Here is a 19800-nt window from a genome sequence, read left to right as displayed (position 1 = left end):
TAACTTTTCCCCCCTACAGAGCGTATATGCCACATGATTCTGTACAATGGTTCAAAATGTTTAATAAAAAAAAGGATATCTTCTGTGTTTTAGTTAAGGAACAGACAAAAACAGATAATATTCGAAGAAATGTGAAAGTGAAGATACCTTCTAAATTTAGTGTTAAGGACAAGTGCTGTTTTTACTGTAGAACCTCTGTCACTAAACTGTTTTGAGTCATGAACATTATATTTATTAATTTGTTAAACAACAATACAGTAAGTTCCACTACAAGGATAGTTTAAAATATATATATTTATATATATATATTTGCCCTTTTAACAAAAAGCAAAAGATTACTAAGGCACCCGGTAAGGCATCCTTAGTTAGCATAAAGTAGCATGTATGTAAACACTGAAAGTGTTTCATTGAAATATAATTAGTGTCTAATTATTAGTAATAAGTACTTACAGATATTATTGTAAATTAACATTAATTAAAATATACACAACCTATTTGAAAATACTACCAAAAGTACAACTTCACAAAAGTATTGTTTGTATATATATTTTTAAAATGTACATTTAAAAATCTACATTTATACATGCAAAGTGTAATTTTAAAATGATTATCCAAAGTATAACTTTAATAATATAATTAGAATATAAAGTATATTTTATAAAGTGTACCAAAAATAATTTTTTAAAGAGTAGCATGTTCTTAAAGATGTATTTGTATTACATTTTTTAGTATAGTCTAAGTATACCCACTTGATAACGTACTACAAATGTACTTCCGAAAAATACAGTATATTTAAAATATGCACAAGTATACTATTTTTAAACAGGGTCTCATTGGTTTTTTCAAGAAATCTGTGGACACGCTGTTACCTGAATTATTTAAGGCTGGCTCGACAGCTGCACCTTCTAAGCTGGTTTTGGTCTTCATAAAACGAATAAAGCCAGGAGGAAATGATGACACCATCTCAAGCCTGGCCTCATGGCTTATCCTCGATTTCTGAATCTCACTTTTGTGAAAGGCCCCTGGCCTTTTAACCTATGAACACCTTACCAACTGTCAAACGTGTTGGTAACAGCATATTAAGATGTTTTGTCATTGGCACCGGTGCATTGCACAAAGTGCAATAAAAAGGGACTAACTCAAAGTTCCTGAACTTTTCAAATTAATAGAAACAGACCCATTAAATACACGTCAATGTTATTGAATAAGTGAAAAATGTTACATAGATTAAGTACACACAGATGGACGTTTGAAACCCTTTATTTCTATCAATTGCGATTTTCCACTTACAGCTACTGCAAACATGATATTTAAAATAAGATTACATTAGACTAATAAAAAGTTATTTTTAAAAACTGAAAAGTGGGCATAAGGAGAAATACGTTTAATACCCATTTTAAATATTGATATTTTCAGAAGTGTCAGGATGAGTGTTTAAATCCAGACCCAAATGCAGCAGGCAAGAGACATAGATCAGTTGTGGAAATTTAATGAAAAAACAAAAAATAACCCAACTTACAAAAATAGAAAGTCCAACAGGAAAATCCAAAACAAGGAAAAACTGGAGACACGAGGAGCACACAGGGAAGCCGAGGAGAGTAACAAGATGAACTGGCAACTACTGTTCTTCTTCTTCTGCTTTAGATTTTAACGCCAGCTTGCATCCACTGCATCCATCCCAGTATTTTTTAAGAACAAAACATATTTTTCCCCTCAATACTATTTAACTGATCAACCACATTCTCAAATTTCAATTCCCTCTTGAAACCTAATTCAGTTTTTAATAATCTTCTTTGATCTGCATATTTTCTACAACAAATAAAAACTTGTTCCATCGTTTCTACAGCATCACACCAACTACATAAACCAGTAAGATGTTTCCCCATCTTGAAAAGAGTTCAATTTAAAAAACTGTGACCGGTTCTTATTCTATTATCTCCTCCCTACTATTTATTCCTCTAATCCTTACTACATCAACTGCAATTTGTATCCTATATAAATGCCTTCCATTTATTTAATTAAGGCAACTACTGTCTGAAAGGGAGTGGCTTAAATACTAGGAAGGAGAATTCTGAACAAAAACCAGGGCTGATGAATAAATTGATTGCAGGTGTGAGAGAAGGCAGACTGAGGAGAAGAGGAGGAGAGGAGGAGAGGAGGAGAACGCGACACAGGAGAGAGAGGCAGGGAACAGGAAATAATTCTAACATTAAAGACTAACTTAGACTAAAGAAACATAAATAAGCAAAGCATTCCTATAATCACTGAGGAAGAACAGAAGTGGAAAACACTAAATAGAAAAACCTAAGGAACACCAAAAATTCAAAACCAAACTGAAACAACCCCAGATTCCAACAAAAAGGTACTTTTAATCTGACAAACAAGACTCATTGGGACACGTACACAAAGAATCTTTCAGGAGCATGATTAAAAGCCCAAATATATCAAGAGATTTATACAAGTGATGAGTATACGTAAACGTGAAAGCTCCACTGTGGCTATGCATGCTGGTTTTGGATTACATAAAATTATGGTGGATCCCTTTCATGTCATCTTTGGCCACCTCTGTGACATTCTTCTATGCTTGCTCTGGGAGTGCAAGACTGAAAAGCACATAACACAGGGAATGGTAAATGGACTGAACTTGTATAGCACTTTTCCAATCATTTGGCCACTCAAAGCGCTTTACACTAGAGTCACATTCACCCAATCGCATTCGGGAAATGTTCTAACCAGATTGTGTGGGCAATAGATTCCTTTTGGTTTCTCAACATGCTCTTTTCTTTAAAAGTCCGCTTCTTTTCATGGAGAGGGCAGCTAATCAATAGCAAGAATGACTCTGTTGTCCTCTTTGCCGCTGTTAGGGGACCTGGAGACAAATAAGCAGCATTAGGAAAGAATTAGTCACCATATTTGAGGGGATAACAGAGTTATACCAATACCCTATAATAAAAAATTTAATTTTAACTTTGTTTCACTTTAAGTTTATCTAAATTTGGATTGATAGTGTTTTGTGTATACGAATGATTTTCTTTAATGTTTTGTCACTGTAAGTGTGAGAGCACTTGTAACTATGAGTTTAGTTCTCCTGTGAAAAGGAAGAACTAGAGGTTTCTGATAAGACTCCTTGTCAGCTCTCATGTCCTGAGTGTTTTCAATGAAGGTCCAACTGAAATTGTTCCTTCTAATGAAGTGAGGAGCAGTTGCATGACAGTGGGATGTCATGTAACTGGTACCCGTACCATGCGGACCTGACTCGACTGCAGACATCCTTCAGTCGAGCCAGGTCCGCTTTGTGGATGCGCCTTTATGGACAAAGTATCTCTATTCTGTAAATGTACAACTTATGCACTTGATTCTACTATTTAGAATAAATGTCCACATTCCCCACTAAGAAAAAGGACTCTGACACGCTCTGCTACTCAAACAGGACAAAGCACGATTTCCTTATTTTTTTAATTTGGATTTTTTTTTCTTTAAAATGTATTATTTTAACTTTTGTGAGGTGACCTTAGGAGCCCTGAAAGCATCTTTTATATAAAATATATAATTACTATTATTATTATAAATAATGCTGCTAAAAGCAAGGACATTGCCATAGTTATTGTTTCATGTGGTGGCAGACATCCGGGCTTTTTTTGTACTAAGTTACATATGTTTTTATGGGTGGTGACAGGGGGGACCAGGAGCTGTGCTCTATTTCCCGCAAATTGGGATGTATAAAGGAAAGGTGTGCAGCCATGGGCTTTATACATCTGGATTTTTTTGTGTGCTGCAATTTTCTAAATTTGAACATATGCCAACTTTTAGTGTGAAAACTGCACACTCTTTTATGCATGAGGCCCCTGGTCTGTTCTTTTTTGCTGTGACTGTGTTCAGTTCGGTAAGACTGGTCTTTGAACGCTTTGCCTTCGAATAGAAATAAAGACAAAGATTAATCTTTTTCTAGCTATTGGAACAGACTCTCATACTTTGATAACAGAAATGTCCACAACATTTTGGTGTCAGAAGTGGGATCCAGCATGTCAAGAGATCGTGGGCAACGGGAGATTAGATGTATTGGCCAGCTTGAGGAGTTTATCTTCAGTCCACCTCCAACTTAAACGAGGAGAATCAGAGGTCTCGTCCCCACAGTTGCTGACCACCTGGCTCCATAAGGACCTTAGTGATGTCCTCCATCGGGTGAGAACTGTTTCAAACTTATTTTCTAGGGTTGACTCAGACATTTGTGAACCTGAGACCAAACTCAAAATAGGAGTTAAGATAATTTTTTATCATAGAGGGTTTTTAAAAGGACAAAGGAGAGACATTAATATTTCTCTAGCTAATGGAACAGATTCTCATTCTTTGATAACAGAAATTTCTGCAACAACCCCTTGTCATACTATTGTGTATCTACCATTTATTTTATGTTTTGGTGTAGGATGAAACAATTAAAGGCTTTTCCTACTTATTCATTAGTAACCATAGTAAATAATTTTATCACCTCATAAGCCGGAGTGCCACAGAATTTTTGTACATATTGAACAATCGCAGCTTGCACACATAATGTACTTTGCAAATGAAGCTCAAATATTGCAGTCATCACCCCACAATAACATTACTTTATCTCACACCATTCCTCACTCTGTGCACTGATGAAGATTCACTTACCTCAGTATGGTGAATGCTTGAAACTGAAAGTAAAACTAACATTTTGACCTACTTTTTGATTTATTTTGCTCCTAATTGTATGACTACTTGAAAACATCAGTACATTGAATTTAATTTCCAAATGGTCAGTTGATCTTCAAATGCAAAAAATAAATGGATAAATATAACAAATCACAAAAAAACGTACCATGGAGTCTAAGGAAAGGTGTTGTGATGGAGTAGATATTGTTCTGTCTGCTCTATCCCATAGAACAATAGGCTTTATTTAGCTTAAAAGTGTATGGAGAGAGTGTCTGGAGGTCACAAGAGCATGCCTCACTGCTATTAAGGCGTATCTTGACTTTGAACATTACATTAACAAAATGGTTGAGGCCTTCTCAGCCACTGATAGTTGCACAACCGGATTTGCAGCCACGTACAATTAGCTACGCATAACTAACACCCTCTTCAAAAACAACATGCCAGAGGGTTGCTCCCAAAGGCTTAACATCAGAATTGTGGGCATCAAAGATGTAGAAAAATGGGGCTGCATACAGGAATTGTGTATAATAGGATGCCAGGGCTGCTGATCCTGACAATGTCTGTAAGAATGTAAAGATCAGAGATCACAGAATACACTTTCTGCCTGGAGTTCCACAATGTCCTCAATTCATCATTGCTAAGAACAACAGCAGCAACTTTCTGAAAATCCTTTAGCTTAGGTAACAATAAATTTATTTGACTGATTTGCAATCAAATAAAGGTATTGATTTTTTTTTTAACAGCAAACTTTGAATAACATAAAGGGCCCAAAATGGTCAGGCTGAAGAGGAATCATCTCCACTAGATCATTTGGTTGTGGTACAATGTCAGTAAGAATGTAAAGATCAGAGATCACAGAATACACTTTCTGCCTGGAGTTACAGAATGTCTTCAATTCATCATTGCAAAGAACAACAGCAGCAATTTTCTGAAAATCCTTTAGCTTAGGTACCAGTTGTCTCCCCTGCTTTGCAATCAAATATCAATCAAATTGATTTTTTTTTAACAGCAAACTTTGAGTAATATAAAGGGCCCAAAATGGTCAGGCTAAAGAGGAATTGTCCACACTGGATCATTTGGTTGTGGTACATTTGTCTTCACACCCACCCTCCAAGGTTCACAAGGCACACCAAGCTGAGCTCCTGCGAAACCCCTCCTGCCTACTTTGAATAGTTAATTAAGAGTACAATACTGTTTGATAACTAGGATAAATTGGAATGTATGTGTGATTGAACTGAAATTATTTTACTTGTAAAGTAACTTTGGACAACACTTGTTGTAAATTGAAGATAGCAAACTGTATTGAATTAAATTGTTTTCTCATATTTGCAGAGCATGCAAGTTGGCTTTTTATAGGCGGTTACGAACAGTCTCAGGTGTGATGCATCTGTTGTGCAGACCAATAGTCTCATCAGCTGTGTGTCGCTGGTCTTAGCTGATCCTGCGATGGACGAGCCGGATGTGGTGATCTTAGGCTGGAGTGGTCACACGTGGTCGATTTGAGGTAGTGCCAGTCTGTTGGAAACAAACTGTTAAATGGCCAATAGTCCAATAATGGACAGTAAGCCGTACAGCTACTGCTCTGGTAGACATCCCTGCATCCAACATGCCAATAGCACACTCTCGCATAACTTGCGACATCTGAGGCATTATTACTTGTGACAAAATTTGACATTTTGGGGTGGCCTTTTATTGTCCCCAGTCTAAGGAATGTCCAGCTGTTCATATTGTCTGATCACCCACATGGGTGGATTGACAGCGGGGCAGAGGTTTACGGCTGGAAATTTCTGATTTTGATGAAATTCTGATAAACTGCCAATTTGACCAATTGTTTTGTGTTTTTGTTTAATTTTTTCATGTTGGAGTGAATGAGAGTGTGATTGTGTATTTAAAGATGCTTTCAAGACTAAAGGTTGGAAACTTATTGATGACCACCTTCAGGAAGATAAATATAACTTTTATGAGTAACTCCTATAAAATGACATGATAACTTAAACTGCAAGGAGTGTAATTGCTGATGGATTATATAGATTACTATTAACTATTTGTGTTGTAACTACATTGGAATTTTGTTTAAAGTATCACCACATTATATCATTGGGTTAATTGTTTGACATTTCATGATTTTTTAGGCCCGAGCATCGAAGCGCTGTTGTATTTGAAAAAAATTTAGGCCAGAGCAGCTAAGCTGCTCACCAAACTTTGCCCAAAATTGTCCACCATGTGAAAACAAATGATTTTAATGGAACTTCAGTAAATCCCACCAAATCAGAAAAAAAAAGTCTTTTGGAGGTATGCCCTAAAATGTATAGGGATCTGGTCATTTTAAGGGGAGGGACAAATTTAGAATTTTTTTGGTCAGTGTGCAGATAAGGGGTGAGGCATTAAAAATGATCAAAAACGTAAGCTTTTGAGCATGTTTGGAGGCGTGGCCAAATGGGGAATTTAGCAAACTCACCAAAACAAACCAATTTCATCATCGAGGACCAAAACAGGCATTGAGGACTCTGGATTTTATTTCAAGACCGGTCAAGACCACAACTGTAAAATTATCTCTAAACACATAATTGATAAGTCACGTTATAGCTAGGATTTTAATCTGTGCGTTTTGCATCCAGTGAAAACAAATATGTTAACAAATAAACTGGACAGTATGCTGTAAGTTTAGTGATATTTCCACAGTTGTGGTCTTGACTCGTCTTGAAATAAAATCCTGAGTCCTCAGCGCCTGAGTCCGAGACGAGACCGAGACCATCAAAAAATGCGTTTCGAGACTGGTCTCAAGTACTACAACACTGGGTTAAGTTTATAATTTTCAGATTTTTTAGTATCTAAAGAGAGGAAATGTGATCAAAAGGTTTAAGGTTACTATGATTATGAGTGTATCAATGCATAATGATATGATTCTTATGTAATGCTTATGGAAACCTTTTCTGAAGCTGTCTCTCCAAACCCTATATTACAATAAAAAATAAAGTTGTTGAATTATTTCTTGTTCGTCTGCTATTCACCCTCAAGAACATCCTTGAACGTTTAATTTCCTTCATGAAAGAAAAGACAATCTGTTTGGTAACCTATGTGAATGGAATAAAACCCTCCAATAAAACTCTATGCTGTGTTCTTCTCAAGGCTTTTTCTCCTGACTGTTCAGTGAGCAGAGTCTTTGAACACTGTAAAACATTAAAATAAATATTGAGAAAAACTATATTCTTTCTCTGGTTCTTTGGTTTTTGAAACTATTTTTCCTCATTCTTTATTATAGATCATTTCCATTCATCTGATAGCCCAACAAGTTCTGCTCCTACCGTGGTAGTTTTTACTCGACCTCCCGTTTGTGTGCAGGTCCAGCCTGATTTATTGACCAGGATTTTACAACCCTCATCATCCAAACATGGAATCATTTCGCACCACTGTTCACTCCTGACGATTTGAACTGGGGGGAAAGAACAAAACATGTCAGCTTAGTCATTTTTATTCCTTATGTTTTATGTTCCTTTAATGTTTTTCTGTAGGTGTAATCTTTTCAAACTTTCTCAAAACTGAATGAAAGGCTTTTTTGCAATTATATGTTTGATTCGTCACTTGGGAATAAATATCAAAGACCGAACATTCAGTCAAAATATCACTAAAACAATATTCAATATAAGTTGAAAATATTATGAAAATATTTTATCTTCATAATGGTCAGTTTGGTGTGCATATTAAAATAATCAAAAATATTGTATATTATTATTTTATAAAAATAAAACTTGTATACTCTAAAACATTTTAATAATATGAAATATTTTAATATCAACATATTTACAATATTTTCCTAATATTATGATATTAGGAAATAATATAAGACAAACTATATAGCTCAAAATTATTCATATCCTGAATCAGATTGAAATGTAAAATTTTCATTCAACTAGAAAGAATGTTTCTGGAAGAAAATTAAACACATATGATAAGATGACAAAACAACACAAATGTTTGAATGTATTTGTAACACTGGCATCAGCAGTTGAACGGTTCTTTCTGTAGGCCTACTGATGGGGGACCACAGTGGCATCGATAGAGCCCTTGATGTGGGTCATGACCAGCCTCTTAAAGCACTTCATGACTACTGATGTTAAGGCTGTAGGTTGGTAGTCATTCAGGTTTGTGTGGAGCACTTGGGGACAGGGATAATCGTGGCAGTCTTTAAGCAGCTGGGTACAGATGCCAATGATAGTAAGGTGCTGAAGATGTCCACCAACACCTCAGACAGCTGATGTGAACAGTCCCTCAGTAACCCACCCTGGGATGTTGTTGTCAAGTCAAAATTCTTTTTTTTTTTTTTCGGCGGCCCTAATCCTCTTCCATACTCTTGACCTGCCTTCTCCTAAGTGAAATTATAGCTGTAAAGATATAAAGAAAAATATTCTCCAGGGATATTTAAAATATATATACATTAAGTATTTTATATTTAAAATATATATATAAAAATTTTATGTTTTTGTATAGCAAAAATTGTCATTTGCACTGCTATCATTTTTTAAGTTGCTAACCTCTGAATATGAATACTTTAATTTTAACCTGGAAGAAATTCAATTCAAACTTGGTCTTATTTCGAATGAACAGGTTGGTTGACCTCTGATGACCCCTGGAACTTTTTTCTTAATATGTTTAAAACGATAGCTACGCAAATGAAAATCTTTGCTGCACAAACCAGCACAAACATAGTCGAGTTATTTGACACACATTTCGTCTGATTTGAAGAAGGTTGGGGTGCTGGTTGACCTTTTGACCTTTACCTTTTCCTTAATATCTTCAAAGCTGAAGCAGCTCAAACGACAATTTTTGCTGCATAAACCAGCACAAACGTAGTCGAGTTAATTGGCACCCATTTTGTCTGATTTGAAGAAGGTGGGGGAGGGGGGCTGGTTGACCTTTGATGACCTCTAGAATCATTTCTTTATATCTTTAAAATGATAGCGGCACAAATGAACATTTTGCTGCACAAACGTTTGAAACCAATTTTGTCTGATTTGAAGAAGGTGGGGGGGGGCAACTTCACTCAGGTTTACAACCTCTGTAGGAAACCAACTTCGGCTTCGCAGGGGAAATTGGAAACGAACTTCAGCTTTTTGTCTCATAATATTCTCATCAGGGACATCTCTAGACCGTAGGAAATGTTGTAAATTGTCCTCAATGTCTGTCTTTAAACTCCACCATCACTACTGGCTTTGCAGAAACTGTATAAACAGGCCTTTTTATACACCGTGTTCCAAATTATTATGCATGTGATATTTTCTCGGAATTTCTTAAATGGTCAATGAAAATTATGGTGATGATGATAATTTTCAAGTCCTGAACTATTACAGTATAAATCACATTTTACTGAACAAAGCTCCCCATGAGAACAGTATTTGTTTCAAAAATAAAAAACTCAAAATGCACTGTTCCAAATTATTATGCACAGCAGATTTTCTAAACATTTTATGGATTATAAAGACCTGCAAACGGTCATTCTTTGAATGTGCAGCATTGAGTGGTCATATGTATTAAAATCAAAAGCTATTTCAATCAAAAACATCTTAACAGACCGAGTTACATGTTAACATAGAACCCCTTCTTTGATATCACCTGCACAATTCTTGCATCCATTGAACTTGTGAGCTGGTGGATTTGACAGAGCCCGAAAGGGCCACCAAATGCTGAAATGGTTTTCAGCAACATTAGAAAAATATAAACACAACCATGATTCACAGAACTTATTTAAAATTTTTCTAGTCCAAGAATGCATTCAAACAATTAATGAAATAAAATAAACAGCATATGTGTGCCTCCAGACTCCGCTAGGGACAAGGATGTTAGAAAATGTATGTATGGATGGATAGATGTGTTCTTACGCATCTCAGCATTTCTGCAGTTTTAAAGACTCTCCAGAAAAAAATAATAAGTAAGCATAAAATTTAACCATTTTTAAGAACAAAATTACTTTTTCGATACCACTTAATTGAATTCTTATGTGTATAATCCATGTGTGTTGAAGGAAAATGCAAACATAGGGAACATTGTGTGGACTGGCTGAACCCACACAATAAAGTGAAGTATGAAGAAAGAACTGTGGATCATGTTATTCCTGGCTACTTAACCTGTGTCCTCAATGTCCTTTTCTAGGACAGTTCTCATAAAAGACAAAAATTAGTAAAGCAAAAATCATACCATCAACACAGGCCGGTTTGGTTCGTATTGTCCCAGCAATCTGTCCTTTTCTGCATGCACAGCGGACTGTCTGACGGGCGATAGTTGTCCTGGGTTGGCTGCTGTCTCGGTCCAAAGTTACGATCTCACAGGTTCCTGCCACCAACTGATCTGAGTGACAGCATTTAAAGAGAAAATGATCTAATTACATAACATTTCAGTAAGTGCCTCTAGATGTGTTCACTAAGCAAAAAACCTGATTTCAACATTGAAGCTAGATACATTTTTTTAAAAATATTTGCAATAGCATACATTTTAAGTTAATATGTAACATATTATGCAAAATTTATAAGTAAACTAACTTTAATTTGTTGAAAATAATTTAGCTTCATTCTAAATAACAAAATTTTTCAACATTCAAAATTCATATTGTAACACGTGTTATAGTCCATCCATCCATCCATCCATCCATTTTCTTACACCCTTGTCTCTTAGTGGGGTCGGTAGGGCTGCTGGTGCCTATCTCCAGCGGCGTTCCAGGTGAGAGGTGGGGTACACCCTGGACAGGCCGCCAGTCTGTCACAGGGCAACACAGAAACAAACAGGACACACAACCATGCACACACACATTCACACCTAGGGAGAATTTGGAGAGACCAATTAACCTGACAGTCATGTTTTTGGACTGTGGGAGGAAGCCGGAGAACCCGGAGAGAACCCACGCATGCACAGGGAGAACATGCAAACTCCATGCAGAAAGACCCCGGGCCGGGAATCAAACCCAGGACCTTCTTGCTGCAAGGCAACAGCTCTACCAACTGCTCCACTGTGCAGCCCGTGTTATACACTGTTAGCCTTTGCTGTATTTTCTACAGCTAAATACCGCAAAATGCCCAGTAAAACTAACATAAAACATTTTACAATTAGTTACTGTAATTTGCATTGCATTATGGGTAAAGGACATAGTATTACAGTAACTTACTGTATGTTTTGAAGTTGCAGTAATTTACTGTTTACACATTGCAGTAGTGGTACTGTATTTATAATATCTTGCACTGTTAGCCTTTACTGTATTTTTTACAGCTAAATACCGCAAAATGCCCAGTAAACTAACATAAAACATCTTTACAATTAGTTACTGTAATTTGCATTGCATTATGGGTATAGTACATAGCATTACAGTAACTTACTGTATGTTTTGAAGTTGTAATTTACTGTTTACACATTACAGTAGTGGTACTGTACTAATAATGTCTTTGCGCTGGCCATGTAAGAATTCTATTTGATTTCCAACGGTCATCATAGATGTTTCATCGTGGTTCTCTGTTTCTGTATTTTTACTCCTTTAGTGGTTAACATATTTTAAGGCAGAAAGAGAGCATGTATTTTTGTTTTTTTCACATCCTAGCTAACATTAATATGCAGTTTATCTAGCTACGTCATCAAGGGTGGCTTCGCTTCCAACGTTTTTCTGATGACGTTTGTTTTAAACTCCGAAGCTTTTTCCGTCCAAGTGCAAGTGCAGCTCTGTCGCTGTGGGCTCACACTGCTTCAGCTCTTCGCAAGACAGGTAAAAAAAACACTTAGAAAACTGTTTGAAGCCAATGTATATTTTAGATGGAGCTAACGTAACTTATAGCATCATGCTATAATGCTATAACTTAGCATGAGGTGAAAGATAGAAAAATATGATGGTGTTATTTTTTGAGCTGGTTCGGAATTAACGTTAGCTAAGGTGCTAATTTTACCGAAGGTTTTAGCTTGGCTTTTGCCGCTAAATCTTCCTCGAGCGACTAGCTTTGGGTTGAGATAAGCTCAGTGATGAGTGTCTGTTAGCATTGTTGTTACATCCTTTGTCGAACAATATAACGTTAACTGATAATTGATCCCCCCCACCCCCTTTTTTTAAAAATACATCTAACTGTTCATTTGTTTAAACCATGACCTTGCAAATGTTAAGAGTGCAGATTAGCTAGGTCAACAAGGATGAATTCTAACGTTGTTCTTTTTTTTCTTTTTGTCAGATGACTTTTTTTAACTCCCAAGCTTTTTCCCTCCAAGTGGCTGTGCAGTTTTGTCCTGCTGAGTGCTAACATAGTTTCAACTCTTGAAAAGACAAGACAACAGGTAAAAAGACAGCTCTTCAAACATATTTGAAGCCACAAAATAATCTGGAAATGTAGAGGAGCAGCTAACCTAATCTATAACTTTGAGCTTGCTACAGCTAGTTAGCCTGCTAAAGTACCATTACATCTCCAACATAGTGTATAAGAGTCTGTAAATGAGGACAAAGGTGGAAAACATTCAAGTGGTTTCTGTTATTTTTTGAGTTGGTTCAGCCACAGTGGCAGGTGGACAAAAAAGTTAATTTCCAACCCTGGTTACATATAAGGACTGTTCACCTGTTTAAACCATGCTCTTGCAAATTTAAAGTTAAGTCAGTACTAACAGGTGCAATTATGTACAGGTGTAAATTCTGCAGCATTTGTACTTCAGAATTTAGAGAATTTTGTACTCATGTGAAGAAACATCAACACACAGCTAATTATCGGTTTCGTTGTGGAATAGAGCAATGTCCTACTTCCGTCAGAGAAAAATAAAACATTTAGAAGAAAAAGAGGACTCAATCTTCATCTTGGTTGATGTAATTTTATATCGACTCTTAACTTAAAACACACATCTTAAATCAGAATTGTTCAATTAATTTGTTAAAGGGATCAATTCACCCAAATTACAAACATTTTGTTAACCCATATTGTACTTAGCCATTCAGATACTGTATTTGTGGAATGTAATGCTTTAAAAAATTCATTTAGCCTCACAAACTGTCATTCACATCCGTTGTTTCAGAGTGGTAGCAGGATGTAGGGGTAAAGTCTAGTCTAGTCTCTGGGGTGAGGTTCTCAAAAACCTGTCGTAATCTGGGTGTACTGGCCCTTTAAATATAAATTACTACCAGTAATTCATAATTAAGAGTTTTCCTTTTATGTTTCAAAGGTATCTTCCACCAAGATGTCTGTTGAGATGGAAATGACCTTACCTACAACACCAAGGGTAATCATGCTTGGTAAGAGGAATATTTTCTATCACTATAATTTTTTTGTAGCAATGTATGTAATAGTTATGGTAGTCTGTACTTTTACTCACTAGCATTAGCTTGACAAGGGTTTGTCTATTTTAGGAAATAGCTTGATGTCTGCAACCTGGTGGATGGTCAGTATGGAGAAGAAGGTATTTTTCGAACCTGAGCAACTACATGACTTTGCCAGTGTCCTTGCTGTCTTTTTTGGGTCATATTATGACTTCAATCTGGAGTATCAGGAGTCAGCATCCACCACGCTGGAGATGATACAACGGTAAGTACTCTACACCAAGCCATTTATGAATAAAATTTAATGACAGTTTGACTGATGATGAAGAACCATAGCTGATTGCTGTATTGTATGTCTTCATTTTAAAAAATACAATTAATATATTTTATTTCTGTTAAAAGATTCTTTGTGAGGATCAATCCAGATGTTGATACCAAATGCACAGCCAAAGTCAGTACAAGCTGCAAGATGGGAAGTCTTGTCAAGAGGAAAGTAGTCGGTGTCAACTCCCGGATCAACACCTTCCTCAAACGACTCGCTGAATTTGAATAGAGGACTTCCAACTAGGTAAGCATTTTACCAAATGTTTATTATTTTATTGTCTTTTCCTCCTATCTTGCATGTTCTGTCTTTACTTTAGCCTTTTTAATATGATTTTAATGATTATTTATAAATGGCATGTGATTCCTACACAATAGCCCTTTAGAGTAGCCTGCATCTTTTCTGTGTCCGTGGTAAAAAGTGGATGTCGCTGCATCTCTTACTAAATCACAGAAATGTTTAAGTGTGTAGTCGTTTAATTGAGGTGTTTTTTTTATACTATGCAGTTTTCAGTTTATTAGGCACGCCTTTGCAGTAATCCATCAGCACCAACAAAATGACTAAAAAGATTGTTATGACATGTTGTATTTCATCGTCTCCTTGGGGACATTTGCAGGGTCTCAATACAGTACGCAATCGTTTGAATTAGTGAAGACTGACTGACTGCTTTTGCCATAAACAATCCAAAACCTGAAGTGAAGCCAGTCCTGCACATTCTTTATGCAGCTTCTATTATCACTTCAGTGTAATTGATTTTTTTTTTTTAAACAAATTATCAACTTAATGCTGCTTTATGCCAATGGTTTTATGCATTTGGACATTGTCACTTCAGTTTAATTTGTCAGCCTTCCTGTTGATTTGAAAATGTAGATAACTTCCTGACCATCTCATGACCTCCCACATTTTCTGTCTTATTCTTTACAGTTCAGCTTCCACAAGATGGATCCCACTGATTTTGTTTGACAAATGGAATAAAAGTTCTTCTAATGTAGGAAATGCATCTGATATAACAATATTTATTGATATGAATGCCTACCATATAGTACATTATCGCACTTGCACTGTTATTGTGATGTATTGTGTAACAGAGCACATTTAAGCTACTGTTAACTGCTTTCTGACAATGCAGCCTCTGCTGGTTTTTTAAATGAAGTATATTCTATATATTTTTTAAAAGTCAGTCTTTAATAGTTTATGGCTGGTACTTGATGCACACATGTTCATGTTGCTACATACATGTGCCATAAAAATATTGACATGACCTGTAGTGTGTTCTATGGTTTTGTTGTTTTATAGCACATTATATTATATTGTGACATTGTTCTTTATGACATTGCGAATATATAAATGGATTTTATTTCAACAAATCTGCTGAAAATAAATACCTGTTTTTATTCACAGTACTTGGACTAAAATTTCTTTTGTGAAACTTTTCGGTTTATGGTAAAATATTCTTGTATTAAAAAATGTAAACTTTAATTTACAGTAAAACTGACATTATGTTGTGAAACAAGTTTACAGTAGACCAGCTTTACTATAAAATACATTTACAGTTTTATGCTATAAACTACATTTACAGTAAAGCAGTTATAACTGCAAAGCACACTCACAGTAAAAATTAACTGTGAAATATCATGACAGTAAAGGTACCGTAGAATGGTGATTACAGTAACTTACTGGCAACACTGTTGCCAGTAAGTTGCCAGCAAGTTACCGTAGAATGGTGATTACAGTAACTTACTGGCAACACTGTTGCCAGTAAGTTGCCAGTAAGTTACCGTAGAATGGTGATTACAGTAACTTACTGGCAACACTGTTGCCAGTAAGTCGCCAGTAAGTTACTGTAGAATGGTGATTACAGTACCTTACTGGCAACACTGTTGCCAGTAAGGTACTGTAGAATGGTAATTACAGTACCTTGCTGGCAACTTACTGGCAACACTGTTGCCAGTAAGTTACTGTAATTACCATTCTACAGTAACTTACTGGCAACAGTGTTGCCAGTAAGATACTGTAAAATTACAATAAAAAGTCTAACAGTGTAGTCCACTTATTAATTTTTCTTCGGTTTTTTGGGCTCTAGTGACCTTTATTTTAGAGTGCTATGACAGAAGAGTAGGGCAGTGAGAGAGAAGGAAGACAAGCAGCCTTCGTCCCTTTGGTCTCCTTTCGTGATCCAGACCCACATTTAATTTCCATCCAGTTCTTGTCCAGTTGTGTTGTTGTCTAACTCGGACTAGGAGGTCATGGGCTTGAATTTACCAAAACTACTAGCTATTATCAATTCTCGCTTTACTTTTAAGGCAATATTATATGAGTAAAAATGACAAATTTGAACAGCATCTCCTCTCCTCCCTGGCTTCTTGGCTCTTTTTCTTTTTATGGCGCTTTTAAAAATCCCACTTTTTTCTTTGCTGTTTTTTCTGTATTCTTTAAAATATATTGTATTCCGTTTAATTGCTCTATTGTTCTTTTTTTGTATGTTTCTGTAAATTGCAGTGCTGCAGTTAATGGGAATGTTCTGTTGTTGATCCTCACTGTTCTTAGGAAGGAGAAATGTCAGTTTGTCTGGAGTAAAACTGGAATACTGTGATACTTAATTAAAACAATACTCTGTCCTTGGTGAAATATTTTTCACCAAGTATAAAGTGTACCTGTTGTGCTAATTTTCATAAGCATGTTGTCTGTAAACTTCGAATGTATTGACAATTTGTACAATTCTGTGATAGTATATTGGCAATGTAGTCTTGAAAAATGTGGGTAAAACTGTATTTGACAGGGTGTGCATAAGACTGACATGATATTGTCATAAACAGTACATACTAACAGGTGTCATGAAGTGTCATTCAGTAAATAATGACACTTTTAATGAGCAGTTGCTTTAAAAGTTGGATGACAGGTGTTATGTCAGTCTTATGCACACCCCATTAAATAAAGTGTTACCAAAATGGTAATGGTTAAAAGCACAATGTAATCACTTTCACCTGGAAAGTGTGTTGTAATGGATTCTTCTGTGTTCTGGCAGCCTGATGTGTTTGCAGTACTGTAGTGTGTATGAAGCATGTAATGAACAAAGTGGCAAAGCAGAATAATTAAAGACATTAAATAACTAAAAAGTATACTTCATTTGCAATTATAATAAACCTAATTTGTAATTGTAGCATACTGTAATCACATTACCAATATATAAAATATCTAATGCCAATATACTTCAAATACATTCTAAATATATTTTAAATGGAATTCAATCACAAAAGTAGTAGGCTACACTCAAAATATACTAATCAAGCATGTTTATATGACATAGAAAGCCACATACTTAAAGTATACTAAGTGTAATTTAAGTTATCCAACAAAGTACGTTGAAGTATACTTAGTACACTTTAAATTGTGCTTTAATACAATTTAAATAATATTACAAGTAGGCTACACTAAGCACAAAATTAGTTATTCCAAAATGTCACACTTTAAGTTTAAGTACTCTTCCGTACTCCCCATATTTGTGTCCTCTGTCACTGTTTTCAGTAGTTAAAACTGTTTAATCCGTTGTTAACACGTCGCGACTTGTTTTTCCGAGCAACATGAGCGCTACGACGCTCGCGCTGGGTTTACACCTGTGCGGCAGCGAAGGAGACCTGCTGCTGTGCAGAGCAGCGCAGGTGTGCTATAGAATGCAGCAAACCAGCAAAACGCAAAGAACTTGGCACAACCCAATAATGCGGTTGGATGCAACATTCTAATGTTAGCTAAATGATGACTGACTAATAATAATACAGCACTTTAAGCTTGTTAACAAGTAGCCTGTAGACTACTTAAGTTGTTGTCTATGTTCACTTACTTAGATTCATTTTGCCCCCTCCCCTCCCAGTCTAGAGCCGGTGCTGGTAAAACCATGAGCGATCCATTTCCCGAATTGGAAGCTGGAATAGGAAACAAACTTCAGCTTCGTGTATATATTGGCAAACTATACCGTACCAGCACTCAGCAGGTGGCTATGGAGAAGCAGGAAACAGCCCGCGGCGGCGGTCAGAATCCAATTCAGCCGGAGGAGCAGCATGAGGGAGATCAGGGGGAGAAACGTTAGAATCAAAATGATTCGATCCGCGCTGCTGTCCATATAATCAGTCCAATAGGAGTCAGATGAGAACCAAACCAACTCATCGTCGGGAGCTGCAGCCTGAATTACCCCATGAACTATTTACGAGTGATATATCCTTTAAAATTAAAAAAGATCGCACTTTCCCAGCACTACTTCTGGTGGTCAGCAGAGCCTGGTGTGCTGCTGCTGCTTGTGGTCCGTTCCACAGGAACGCGTTCTTCTGAATTACACATTTACCCCAGATAATAAGTTTGCCAACTCTCTAATACACCCCAGTCCGCTTCTGATGTGTCGGGCTTCCGGACTGGCGTAAATCCACCGGGAGATCAGTGGGGTCAACTCCGGTGGAAGCTGCTGCTATAGAGGGCATGTTGCGCCTGTTTCCCTTCAGGAAGTTCAGAGAACTGCTGTCGCTGCTGCTTTTCTCAGGATTCTTTCTCCTCGAGTCCGATGCAAGCCGCTTTATAACTGCCTGTGCCGATCACGTACTGGACTGACGTCACTCTACAGACATTAGATACTGGGACACAATCTGGTCTGACACTACTGGAATATGGGAAATATATATGGCAGACCGTTTTAACATAAATTCCGTTTTACCACCCGTTCATTCCGATCTCTGAAATTGGTTTAAGGCTATAGCAGTTTAAGATTTCTCTAATTATATTTTGACTAAACAAAATACTTGTGAGATATCTTTAATTACATTTTGACTAGTCGAAATGACTTCAGATTTACCATTGACTTGAATTGAGACTACAATTCATGGTATCAACAATTAAATGAATAACTGCTCAACAGCCTAATTTATACAAAACAATCAAATAAATCTCACAAAACTGGCAAAAATTTCAAGTGAAAGCAAAAACATTCATTCTAAGTCAAATGCAGGATGTCTTCAAATAAACAATCCTAAGTTACAAAATCAATAGGAAAATTGGAAGTTATGCTATGAATTAATGAATGGAAAAGGGGTATGATTATATAAGTTAAACTTCATCATACTCCTTTTTAGACTTACAGTCACCAAATAAGTGGTGTATTTACATGTATTTGGGTATGTAAAGTTGAGTAAGCTATTGTGTTTACACTTAGAAACATGAAAATCTTTATTATTATTATGTTTGTTAGTGATATGTTTGTCTGAAATAAACTGTCATCATCATCAAAACTGCCTACAAGCCCTGCTAATTTTTTTTTATTTATTTTTTTGCTGGTGGGTTGTTTCTGACAGAGAAGAGTTATTCTGCAGAACACAGGGAGCTAAAATTTTTTCAGAGCTTATCAGTCTCATGTTAGGACAGCAAAAGTTTTAATACAAGTAAAAAGTTGGGTTTTTTTAAGTTACAAGCTGCAGCTTCAAGCAGCTTTTCGATGTGAGAGTCCACTGGCTGGTGGAGAACGGTGCTATGTCTGTGAAATATTACTACCAGTATCGCCTGG

General features: G+C 36.3%; 1 protein-coding gene across 1 annotated transcript; it reads right to left on the bottom strand.

Annotated features, from left to right (window-relative positions):
* Window positions 1-1212: 1212 nt before the first annotated feature.
* On the bottom strand, window positions 1213-18858 carry LOC122836026 (chemokine-like protein TAFA-5). The gene is made up of 4 exons (XM_044125653.1): window positions 18234-18858; window positions 10867-11016; window positions 7980-8107; window positions 1213-2869 (listed from the first exon to the last, which is right to left on the bottom strand). Exons 1-4 carry the CDS (start codon window positions 18373-18375, stop codon window positions 2861-2863), a joined length of 429 nt encoding a protein of 142 aa, XP_043981588.1. The 5' UTR covers window positions 18376-18858; the 3' UTR covers window positions 1213-2860.
* Between the last annotated feature and the right edge of the window lie 942 nt (window positions 18859-19800).

Source organism: Gambusia affinis, linkage group LG08 (assembly GCF_019740435.1).
Source record: "Gambusia affinis linkage group LG08, SWU_Gaff_1.0, whole genome shotgun sequence".
In the NCBI taxonomy this organism is placed as follows: Eukaryota; Metazoa; Chordata; class Actinopteri; order Cyprinodontiformes; family Poeciliidae; genus Gambusia; species Gambusia affinis.
The sequence above is the reverse complement of the archived record's forward strand: the minus strand, read 5'-3'. Positions and strand labels throughout refer to the sequence as shown.